The 12,034-nt window shown below is 37.0% G+C and overlaps 1 protein-coding gene across 5 annotated transcripts in view; it reads right to left on the bottom strand.

Moving 5' to 3' along the window:
- Positions 1 to 10,334, bottom strand: part of LOC135218486 (uncharacterized) — an 81,365-nt gene extending 71,031 nt beyond the window's left edge. For 2 of the 5 annotated variants that reach the window (XM_064254829.1, XM_064254831.1), the window contains exon 1: positions 9,374 to 10,286. In XM_064254829.1, the coding sequence (XP_064110899.1) occupies positions 9,374 to 9,619 (246 nt within the window). In that variant the 5' untranslated portion in view covers positions 9,620 to 10,286. Of the gene's footprint in view, positions 1 to 9,373 lie in introns of all 5 variants that reach the window. The other 3 variants (XM_064254828.1, XM_064254827.1, XM_064254832.1) reach the window with 3 other exon arrangements.
- Positions 10,335 to 12,034: the final 1,700 nt, after the last annotated feature.

Genomic DNA, 12,034 nt, shown 5'->3' with positions numbered 1-12,034 from the left:
TTTATCAAACATTTGTTAAAAACACAAATTTAGACAAACAATCAATAGTTAATTAAAAGCATATTGTCTTGCAATTTCAGTACAAAAATAATCAAACTTACTGTAACCCCTGTGGCTAGCGCGCGCAACGCAACATTACTTCTTGCCAGAACATACCGATCTTGCCAAGATTCTTTAAATATGCGGATAAGGCGCAAAGCGCCGTTCTGCCACGGCCTTACTGTAACCCCTGTTAATTCCTCACCTTAAGAAAAGCGACCCCAATATTTTCCACCTGAAGAAAAGCGACCCCAGCGTGTGTTGGGGTCGCTTTTCTTCAGGTGATCCAACTATTGTAAGTAAATATAGAGGAAATTTAAAAAGTTTTCCAAGTTGTTAAAACTATTTCAAGTAAATAAAGAGGAAATTTAAAAAGTTTTCTAATTTGTTAAAACTATTTTAAGTAAATAAAGAGGAAATTTTATAAGTTTTCTAAGTTGTTAAAACTATTTCAAGTAAATAAAACATCACAAAAAGAGGACAAACTTTGGACAAAACAAGTCTACTGGGTACACTGGGAGTATCACCGTCCTGCCAGGCGCACATTACAAAAATACCTTTCAATGTTAGTCACAAATGCTTTATTTTATTTATATATTTGTTTATTTTTTGAAGGGGAGGGGGGAACGGCTATAATGCAACTGGGCAAAAAGTTTACATACAGTATCCCCACACATAAGGGTTGATTTAGTTTTTGCTGTGGAATCAATAGTAATAAAAAAATACACACACACACACACTTAGGATAGATGTTTTCTATATTCAAAACACCTGATACGTTTTCGAACTTTTGTGTGTTATTTCGGTGTTAATGGGACGTTACTGATTAAACATCTTTTCCTTGCTTAAAAAAAAAAAAATGCGCTGAATACGTTCCAAAATACTTCCTAAGCGCCTACCTATATGGAACCAAAGGTGCACGTACACATTTTGTGATATTTCAGGTGAAATGTGAATTGGTTTGATCAAACACTGACAGTAAATTCCAGTAGAATTATTAATGAAGTCTTCACGCTTATTCACATGCACAGGATCACAGAAATTCCTGTGCATTTTGGGAAAGTTGTGTGGAGAAAATTAACAGAATACCTAGAGAGAGAGAGAGAGAGAGAGAGAGAGAGAGAGAGAGAGAGAGAGAGAGAGAGAGAGAGAGAGAGAGAGAGGATAAGAACGCACCTCCAGATATGAAGCCACTATCCAATCAACAAGCGCAAGCACTTTTCGAAGCCTAAGGAAGACAAGTGACAGGAAATTCCCATCACAGTTATCAACATCATCATCATCATCATCGTAATGCTCCTAAGAAGGGATTTTATTTTTCCCATCATCTAGGCATCACGTAATTGGTTTGATTTCATTTATATGGATTTTTGGAATTATGCCAAGCACTGGGCAACTAAGGCCATTCAGCGCTGAAACGGAAATTGACAGTAAAAGGTTTGAAAGGTGTTACAGGAGGAAACCTCAAAGCGTTGCACTATGAAACAATTGTTAGGATGGGGCGGACAGTAAAATGGAAGAGAATATGAACGCAGGTACAGTAAAAGGAATGAAAGCAGTTGCGGCTAGGGACCGAAGGGACTATGCAAAGAACCTTAAGTAATGCCTACATTGCACTGCATGAGGTGCACTGGCGGCACTAACCCCCCTATGGGGCATCACGCAATTGGACTCACCATTCAATTCGAGACGATAAACCAATGGAAGAACGTCAAGTCTATTATTTTTTTTTTCTTTTTCAAATCGGAAGGAAGGGTACACTTGCCTTGGGACTTTCACAAACTTCATAGTTTCAAAGGCTTTGAGAATTTACTTCTAGAATAATTCACGCAAGCAGTAATCTCTAAATCGCCAATTTAAGAGCTAAAATATGAAATGTCGGCAACAATCTTTTTTAAAATGGATTTAATAAGCATAAAACGTTTAAAACCAAGATTTAGTACCTAATAATGATAACTGAAACTTGCACAACAATGGGTACAATTAGTTAATTTCAAAAAAGGCAATATAACGAACATACCAAGACGGGTGATACTTACAGGGTAACGGACAAACTTTCGAGGCTCAAATTATTGCATTAACAAAATATTTTCCTTGAAAACTCATGGAAAATTTCCCGCCAAAGATGCTGGCTTCACTGGCAAGTGATGAACCCACTGTAGGTTATTTTATTTACATAAAAGAACGTGTTCCTTTAGCCTTGACACCTGATTCTCCTCCTTTCTTGATAATCAATGGTATATTGGTTTAAGAGTCAGGAAATGAGGTTGATTCTGATTTTATGATAATTTACACTGTCATGCCTAGCACTGGGGCACTTTTGGCCTTTTAACTCTTGAGAGAGTGAGAAAAGAAAGTTGGAGTAGTTGGATACCATGATCGCGATCCTAAAAATAAATGAGTTGGCGAAGTTGAATACCTAGATCGAGATCCAGAAAATAAATGAATTGGAGTAATTGGATGCCAAGATCGAGATCCGGAAAATTAATGAGCTGGAGTAGTTGGATACCAATTAATCCAGAATATAAATGAGTTGGCGAAGTTGAATACCAAGATCGATATCCGAAAAATAAATGAGTTGGAGTTGTTGGATACTAAGATCGAGATCTGGAAAATAAATGAGTTGGAGTGGTTGGATAGATAGATTGAGATCCAGAATATAAATGAGTTGGTGAAGTTGAATACCTAGATCAAGATCCAGAAAATAAATGAGTTGGAGTAGTTGGATGCCAAGATCGAGATCCAGAAAATAAATGAGTTGGAGTAGTTGGATACTAAGATCGAGATCCGGAAAATAAATGAATTGGAGTAGTTGGATACAAAGATCGAGATCCAGAAAATAAATGAGTTGGCGAAATTTAATACCTAGATCAAAATCCGAAATATAAATGAGTTGGAGTAGCTGGATACTAAGATAAAAGATCTGGAAAATAAATGAGTTGGAGTGGTTGGATACCAATAAATCCAGAAAATAAATGAGTTGGCGAAGTTGAATACCAAGATCGAAATCCGAAAAATAAATGAGTTGGAGTAGTTGGATACTAAGATCAGGATCCGTAAAATAAATGAGTTGGAGTGGTTGGAATCAAAGATAGAGATCCAGAAAATAAAGGAGTTGGAGTAGTTGGATACTAAGATCGAGATCCGGAAAATAAATGAATTGGAGTAGTTGGATACAAAGATCGAGATCCAGAAAATAAATGAGTTGGCGAAATTGAATACCTAGATCAAAATCCGAAATGTAAATGAGTTGGAGTAGCTGGATACTAAGATAAAAGATCTGGAAAATAAATGAGTTGGAGTGGTTGGATACAAAGATTGAGATCCAGAAAATAAATGAGTTGGTGAAGTTGAATACCTAGATCGAGATCCGGAAAATAAATGAGTTAGCAAAGTTGAATACCAAGATCGAGATCCAGAGAATAAATGAGTTGGAGTGGTTGGATACAAAAATAGAGATCCAGAAAATAAATGAGTTGGAGAAGTTGAATACCTTGATCGAGATCCAAAAAATAAATGAGTTGGAGTAGTTGGATGCCAAGATCGAGAACTGGAGAATAAATTTGTTGGAGTAGTTGGATACCAATCAATCCAGAAAATAAATGAGTTGGCGAAGTTGAATACCAAGATCGAAATCCAAAAAATAAAGAGTTGGAGTAGTTGCATACTAAGATCGAGATCCGGGAAATAAATGAGTTGGAGTGGTTGGATACAAAGATCAAGATCCAGAAAATAAATGAGTTGGCGAAGTTGAATATCTAGATCGAGATCCAGAAAATAAATGAGTTGGTGAAGTTGAATACCAAGATCGAAATCCGAAAAATAAATGAGTTGGAGTAATTGGATACTAAGATCGAGATCCGGAAAATAAATGAGTTGGAGTAGTTGGATACTAAGATCGGGATCAAGAAAATAAATGAGTTGGTGAAGTTGAAACCAAGATCGAAATCCGAAAAATAAATGAGTTGGAGTAGTTGGATACTAAGATCGAGATCCGGAAAATAAATGAGTTGGAGTGGTTGGATACAAAGATCGAGATCCAGAAAATAAATGAATTGGCAAAGTTATATATATACCTAGATCAAGTTCCGGAAAATAAATGAGTTGGAGTAATTGGATACCAATCAATGCAGAAAATAAATGAGTTGGCGAAATTGAATACCTAGATCGAAATCCGGAAAATAAATGAGTTAGAGTAGTTGGATATAAAGATCGAGATCCAGAAAATAAACGTATGCAACATCAAAGGCTAAACAATGGTTGCAGCTAGGGAACGAAAGGACGCTGCTAACACGATTAAGTAATGTCTACAGTGCCCCACGTGAGATGCATTATTTGCACCAACACCCCACAACCCCCCCAAGAAGGGCTCAGGAATGGAAGGACGAGCAAAATTTTAAACGAGTCGATAATCGAACGACCGTCAAAGGTATGGCGTAATTACGTACTTCCGATCTGCCACAATTTATTTGGCAAGGAACTGGCAATCACATTCTTGTACCATTAAACATTAAAAAAATAAAAACTATTCCATAAAGACTATTTATTATATTGCAGATGTATCTCCTTTTCTTTTACAGAAATATACTTCTTTTGGGACCATGGCCAGATAATTTCAATACTTGTAAGTACGATGCAGTCTCCCAGCTAAATTCTAAAATACCCAGGCTAAGTATGATCAACAATTCGACCACCGTTAATAACCAAATACTTTTTTTTCTTATTCTGATCTAAGACAACAGCCTCTTGGTAGGCTGATCTCAGAATACTTGGGTAAAAGTAACCTTGGTAGCTGAAATGTCTTGCATGAACAGATTATATTTTCACATCTGTTTGTTCGCTTGTTTGGTTCAGCAATCGAATTGTTTGTAATTTCAGTGAAGTCTGGAGCGGCTTAACATATTTCCCTAATAATTTATTTCCTCGAATGCTAATGGATACAATTACACCTAGAAAATGGGCAAAACTTAAGAGTCCAAATTTCTTTGGCCTCTGGTTAAGAGTATTTTTTTTTTTTTTTGGCAGGGCAGGAACGTACCTTGGTTATTGGTCAGTTTAAAAACGAAAAAAATACATAGCTCTGTAATGTTTAACTCAGAGCAGCCAAAATCGATACAAAATAGTCTGTATTGACAATTCTGATAATCACTAATGAATCCTTTACGAATGGAGTTAGCTGTACTGATACAAGGCAAACTGCCGTAGGAGCCCCATTATCGACTCTTAAACAATTTAGTATATAAAGAGCAGGAAATAGCAAAGAGAGAACGGTAGAGATTCTGGGATTAAATACACTTGTTTTAAACGCAAGGTCTCTAGACCTTGATTTATACGTACTTGCATGATGCTCACGTCATGAGCAGACTTCCAAAATCGATGGCAAGCTTTTGAAAACACAGAAGTATCTATACCGAAGTATCTACGTGTATTTGGCTCTCATAAATTATCAGTCTTTATGTAGAAAATTTGCATTTCCTAGCATACTACATCTTCCCTGTTACAAATATATAATAAAACAAAAAAGGAGCATTCTTGTAAGAAATTGGGGGACTGATCAGAAAATCCGTGATTAAAACCAGATGGATTTTTTCGAAATAAAAACTGACACGGACTGGGGTATAACTGCACTAGCAGCTGGCAATATATAGTGTGTGGAGAGAGAGAGACAGAGAGAGAGAGAGAGAGAGAGAGAGAGAGAGAGAGAGAGTGCTGTACATATTCCTGTCGAATTCAGCTCGAGTTCTTGACTAAAAAAAACGAAACCAGCTTAACTCCACCACGACGTTAACTGCTATAATTTGGTATCCGTGAGTTTTGTCCCTATATAAAAAAAATTGATTTTTATTTTTTTTTTATTTTCATAATTCTACAGGAATGTGCCCAGACAAATCAGTCAGTCAGCCGGTCTGTGTCCCTGTTTATTCTGTATCAAAGCCTATCAGAGCCAGAAGACATTAGTTTGAATCCTGACCAGATCACTATAACTCTAAATTTAATTTCGGACGTAAACTATACCCAAGGTCAAGAGAATTCGCGATTAATGGCAATCTGAGCGTTCAAAAATGTCAGCTGTGTATAATGGACAAAACTATCAGACGGCAAGTCGTTGCAACTCAACGATCAGCTATTACGGTAGGGACGGATTGATTTCGATTCGTACCGATTAGAAATTGTCTTAATCTCTCTTAATATAAGAAATTTTGTGTTCTGTGGCAAATCAAAGGCTTAGGTACTAATCCTGGCCAAGGCAAATGCCCTTACTTTATTTATAATTCCTTTGAGCGTTGTTATTTTTTGAGCGTTATTTCCGCCAAGATAAGGTGAATTCGATACGAACGAGTCTGACTCTGTAGCCTAATATCTAAGAATATATATCACTATATATATATATATATATATATATATATATATATATATATATATATATATATATATATATATATATATATATACATATAATATATATATAATAATATATATATATAATATATATATATTACATATATATATATAATATATATATACATATATATATTAATAATATATCAAATATATATATATATATATAATAAATATATATATATATGATATATAATTACTAAAGATATAACGTATATATAATTATAATATATATATAGATAATAAGATAAAAAAAATAAATATATATATATCATATCATATATGACCGGTCGCTAGCGGTTTTAACCACCACCTCCCTCATCGCGAGTCAACCCAACTGTCTAGTTCCTTTGGGAATTAGAATAACAGACAAAAAGTGTAGCCAACTTGAAGGTGGTGCCGCTGTGTAAGCGAAAGGTTACATGAAGTGCAAAAGAAGCGTTTCTAGATCCCTTCCCGATTGGCTCGCTCGATCTATGGGGCCAGAACAGCCAATCACCACTGTCCATAGGACACAGCCGATGCCTTGTCGGGAGGACACTTGAGCTGATGACCCAAAGGTGCGACTAGTGACCGGCGCCCTTACAGAGTAGGCTGGTGTATAGAACAGTGCCAGATGGCGAGTCGTACAGAGTACCATTTCAGTTTACCTCTTTTAAGTAATTTGGTCATGATTAAGGGGAGCCCTTCGTAGCTTAAGAGAATATACTCTTGTGTTAAGCGCTTCCCGCCATTCTTATTATTGCAAGCCCTCCATGTCTGTGTTGACAGTTCTAATAATTAGCTGTATTGATACAAGTCTAAATGCCGATGAAAGCCCATTACTTGACTCTAAGAAATTTATATAAACTTAATCCTCTCGTGTTCCTTAATTGTTTTAACCCACAAATGACCCAAATTGGCTCATATAACACACACACACACACACACTCACAAACACACACACACTACAACAACACACACACCCACATACAATATATATACTATATATATATATAATATTATTATAATATATATATATATATATTATATATATATATATATATCTATATAGATATTAGCACATTCATCGAAGCAGTAAACGTTACTCTCACACCTATAACCGACAGAGATTCGTCAGATAAGTTTGTCAAGCCGTCGACTAAAGCGTTGATTAACGTTAAGTTACATTTTCCCTCTACCCTCTATCTCTCAGAAATGAATGGCGTTCCTCCAAAACTTACTTTTTAATAATAGCAAATGTCGTTGCAATCGTCAGTGCTGGCACTTGTCTTCCGTTCACGGGACGAGTTACTAACTAATCCAATCACCATGGAGATATGACGTCAATTCAAACCCATTTGACCTTTTGTGCAATCGCGGAAGGAGATTGCAATTGTCAGCACGACTATTTAAGATTTTGGACTATATTCGATGCTCCAATGTACAATGTCGTTGTTAAGATGGAATCGTGTGCTACTGACAAGAATGGACGTTTTTAAACAAACATTCGGTGTTGGCTAATGCCGTGAAGTGTAATCAATGCAACAGTTGCAAAATGAACATTTTTAACTGTCATAAGGACTTACTTATCCGGAAACCGAACAGTAGCTAGGTGTGATTTCCGGTGCTTTGGGTCATGGCCAGTTGGAGGCGGGCGGACAGGCAGGGGGTGGGAGGGAGGGGAGGAGGGGGGGGGGTGATTGCTCTAGGTCCATACTCTGGTCAGGTTAGGATCCATCTTACGTTAGGTTGTTTCCTGGTGTATTTCCACGACTTTCATACTTGTCTTTTTAACATTTACACTGAAAAATCAACTCAAACATGTTCACGTTCCTTGTTTAATTGTATTTATTTACCATACTACCACCTACCTTGGGTGAGGAGTTAAGTCTCTTAACCTCACCAGGGGGGAGGAAGAAGTTTCTTTACCCCTCAACTGACCTTACATCTAACTTGACCTTAGTGGATCTTAAATCAATTTTTTTTTTAATTCGTCCCCTTGATCGGTAATCATATGAATGGGTAGGCCTATGTAGTTTCTCAAAACGTAACCTGGGACTAAGGTCTAAGTACGAAACTAGTTTCCCAATCAGGTTCCCATTTGCTGGTGATGACGGGGGTATAATGAGTTAAGACAGCAGTTCCCTCCACAAATTGGTCAAAACTGTATAAAATATACCAGAAATTAACTATATTTAAGATCACTATAACTGCCGAAGTGATCAAATCGTGAGAGATTCGTGTTTCCCTTCTTTGTATGTCCTTCCTAAGCCAACATTTTACTGAACACATACCACCTATTGGGTAAAAACAGGAACTATAGTAATCACAATTGTTATTTTGTCGAGTTGCGAAAACGGTGGATAACCCCTTCCTTATTGTCCAGTGATAACTGCCATTAAGTTTCCTTCGATTAATATTACACGAAACTGAAGTCTCACCTTCTGCATCCACTACTAAGCCTATCCCAGTAGCTATACATTTACTAGAATTTCTGTATAAAACAAAATTTTTTCGATTTGACTAACTACTTGGCAACATGTTATTTACTCTCAGTAAATATTATTTGCAATATCATGAATCGATGACAAGGTATACAAACCATTTACATAAATACCAATGGAATGGAACATTCATACATATGGGTACGATTAAAAATTGTGAATATTATGGGGGCAAAAAGTGACAAAGCTTTATGTATATATATATATATATATATATCTATATATATATATATATATATATATATAAATAAAACCAACTTCGCATTTAAATTTAACTTCCAAATATAGGCTAGAATTAATATCGCAACCTGGAGAAATGACAACCAGAAATCCAATTTGATTTCAATACCTTATTGTTTACACACACACACACACACACACACAATATATATATATATTATATATATATATATATATATATATATATATATAATCAAATATTAACTTACATTCACATGAGACATGTAATACTCGTTGAAGATGAGCGTTAGTTCGTATGGATTCTCGACCTCTTCGAAATAGAAGAGGGCTAAGTATTCTCCTTCCTCGATGTCTGGTATGAGGGAACCAAATTCGGGCTTCTCAGCTAATGTAAACTCTTTCAATCCGTCTACGAATGATGGTACAACGGTCAGGCACACTGTCATTGCTATCAACAAAAACGGGCTTTGTTCCTGCCAGTTCATTTCCGTCATGGCTGTGGGCTACAGAATTCCTTATTCTGCGACCCTTTCCGTTATCAGAAAACACAAAATCACTAGAACTGAAAGTTTTCTGCCGTTCGTTATCATAAATTTATTCCTCACTCACTGTATACTAGTCCACCACAAATCTCTCTTAAGTCAAGCCATGCCATTTGCCACAGGATGGCGGCGGCGACGTTAGTTCATATCACATTTTCAACGGACAGTTTCCCGACGATCATTTAGCATTTTCGTATAGCTCTCAACCCAAACACTTCCCTAAGCTACTCATATCATGGGGGGAAAAGGATCACATTGAATAACACCATCACCACCACGGTTACGCCAGCAAAACGACCTTACCGCCACAGGTCCTGTAACAACACTGACCGTCACTCGCAAAGTTCTTGGTAAACACGGTAGTAAAGAGTGGAAGTTTGACGATGAGGCGAAATGTGTATACCTTGTTCGAGCACTGTGTGTTGTGGTGCGCCTTTTTTTTTTTCATTTTGTGTTGGCATTTTATGAAACAAACAAGCTAATGTTGCACCTTCCAGAGCCCTCACAATCAACTTCCTACTGTTGACTGAGAGCGGGATCGAAGAATTGTCTGAAATGGTTTAGTGGTAACTCTCTGCTCGTACTTGTCTGGGCGGTTCCTTCTAGATTTTCAATGTTTTCAACGACCTGACGTCCCCGCTCTCTCTCTCTCTCTCTCTCTCTCTCTCTCTCTCTCTCTCTCTCTCTCTTTCAATCGCGAAGTTGTCATGCTAGGTATTAGTGTAACACTGCTGACATTTTCAAGGTTGTTTGACAAAGACTCGAGTTATCTGGGACAATAATTACGAAGATTTGCGAAATGTTTCGAAATTTCGACCTCAGAAGTAGTTCAAAATATGCTTTTAAGTTTTCGACGTAGAAGTAAAATGTATCAGTTGAATCGGGTTAATTTATGTAGTCAGTTATATTTAATTCACAATAAGGAGTTCCATACTGCGCTGTATTTGAATTCTTCATAAGTGGGATCATAGCCTTATTCTAGTACTGTCTGGTAGATTGTTAATCAGAAATAATAATCAAAGTCTGGAAAACTAATTAACTGTATCTGAGGAAGAAATGAGGAAGAAATATGTTCGATTCCGAATTATTCATTATTATTAAATACACATTCATTAGATTAGAAACGCTCTCACAGCCATGTATCCACTACATAAAACAAAGTGTATCTATGTCTCACTAGTATATTATAAAACAGCCATCCTTTTCTCCCTGTATAAATACTAATGTACGATACATTTCCATACCACATATATATGCATACATGCAAAACCTAGGAGACCTTAGCATCTTTATTATTTTTTCTTTAAATATCAGCACAGTACATAACTCATATGACAAAAAGGGGCTAGAATCATTCTCCTTTCACGGAATTCTGCAAAAGTTAAAATCCTAGTCGCCAGTAAACTCAAGAAGAAGAAAGAGTGGAGGAGCTTTTGGACGCCCATCTTGACATCAAGCTCGAATTGCACTGGACAATGAAGGTGCTGACACGGGCAGGCAGGATTCAAATAGGCGCAAATGAACTAAAGACGATAGTCAACGTGACAAGGACCAGCCTTATTCGTGGGTGGAGGGTGCGGGTGGGGAGTAATTAACGTCTAGACATGCACGAGCAACTCATTAACGGTTGTTGATCGCGGGTTCTCTCTCTCGAAATTGCACATTCGCGCTCTTTCGGATGATTGGTCTAGTCTAGCGGTCGCTTCTCCGAGGGATTGTTGTGGACGCATCTTGGTGCTGACTGGTTAATAGGTAGAAGGCTTTCTATAAGAAGGTGTGGGAACGGGCGGAAAGAGTTGAAACGAAGTTGAATATAAATGTTATCAAAAGAAGTGGGTGGACAGTAGTTGAAGGGAGGTAAAAATAACTATGAAAAAAAGAGGAGAGGCTTTAAACAAGAACATGGTAACGGCAGTGGCGGATCAGGGGTAGCCCGGGCACCCTAGTCAGATGCTTGGTTCCCCCCAGTTGAAATTTACATGGCAGTATTTGATACGTTTGCATATATATAGTAAGAGTTGAAAATTAATTTAAAATTAAGCTTTACAATTTCAAATGCAGGTTTAGTAATTACTAACACTATCATCTTCCTTCATTTACATGGATATATGCATTCGAGAGTAGCCTATTTTGCTAATTGCAGAATTGCTACGTTAGTTTATATGTAATTTTCTTTAGAAAAGTTAGAAGGACTCAGCAGCAACAAGTGATGCAACAGCAATGTATTGCAACAACACCTACAGTAACCATACCAGGTGGAACGCAGTTTGCATTATTGCATTTATTTAATCGCCACACGAATGGAACGAGAAAAGTCTACGTGGAGTGCACACCACATTTAGACTATCCTTACCGATGGTCCTCAAA

This window comes from Macrobrachium nipponense, chromosome 9 (genome assembly GCF_015104395.2).
Source record: "Macrobrachium nipponense isolate FS-2020 chromosome 9, ASM1510439v2, whole genome shotgun sequence".
In the NCBI taxonomy this organism is placed as follows: domain Eukaryota; kingdom Metazoa; phylum Arthropoda; class Malacostraca; order Decapoda; family Palaemonidae; genus Macrobrachium; species Macrobrachium nipponense.
Note: the sequence above shows the minus strand (reverse complement) of the source record. Positions and strands in the feature narration are given on the sequence as shown.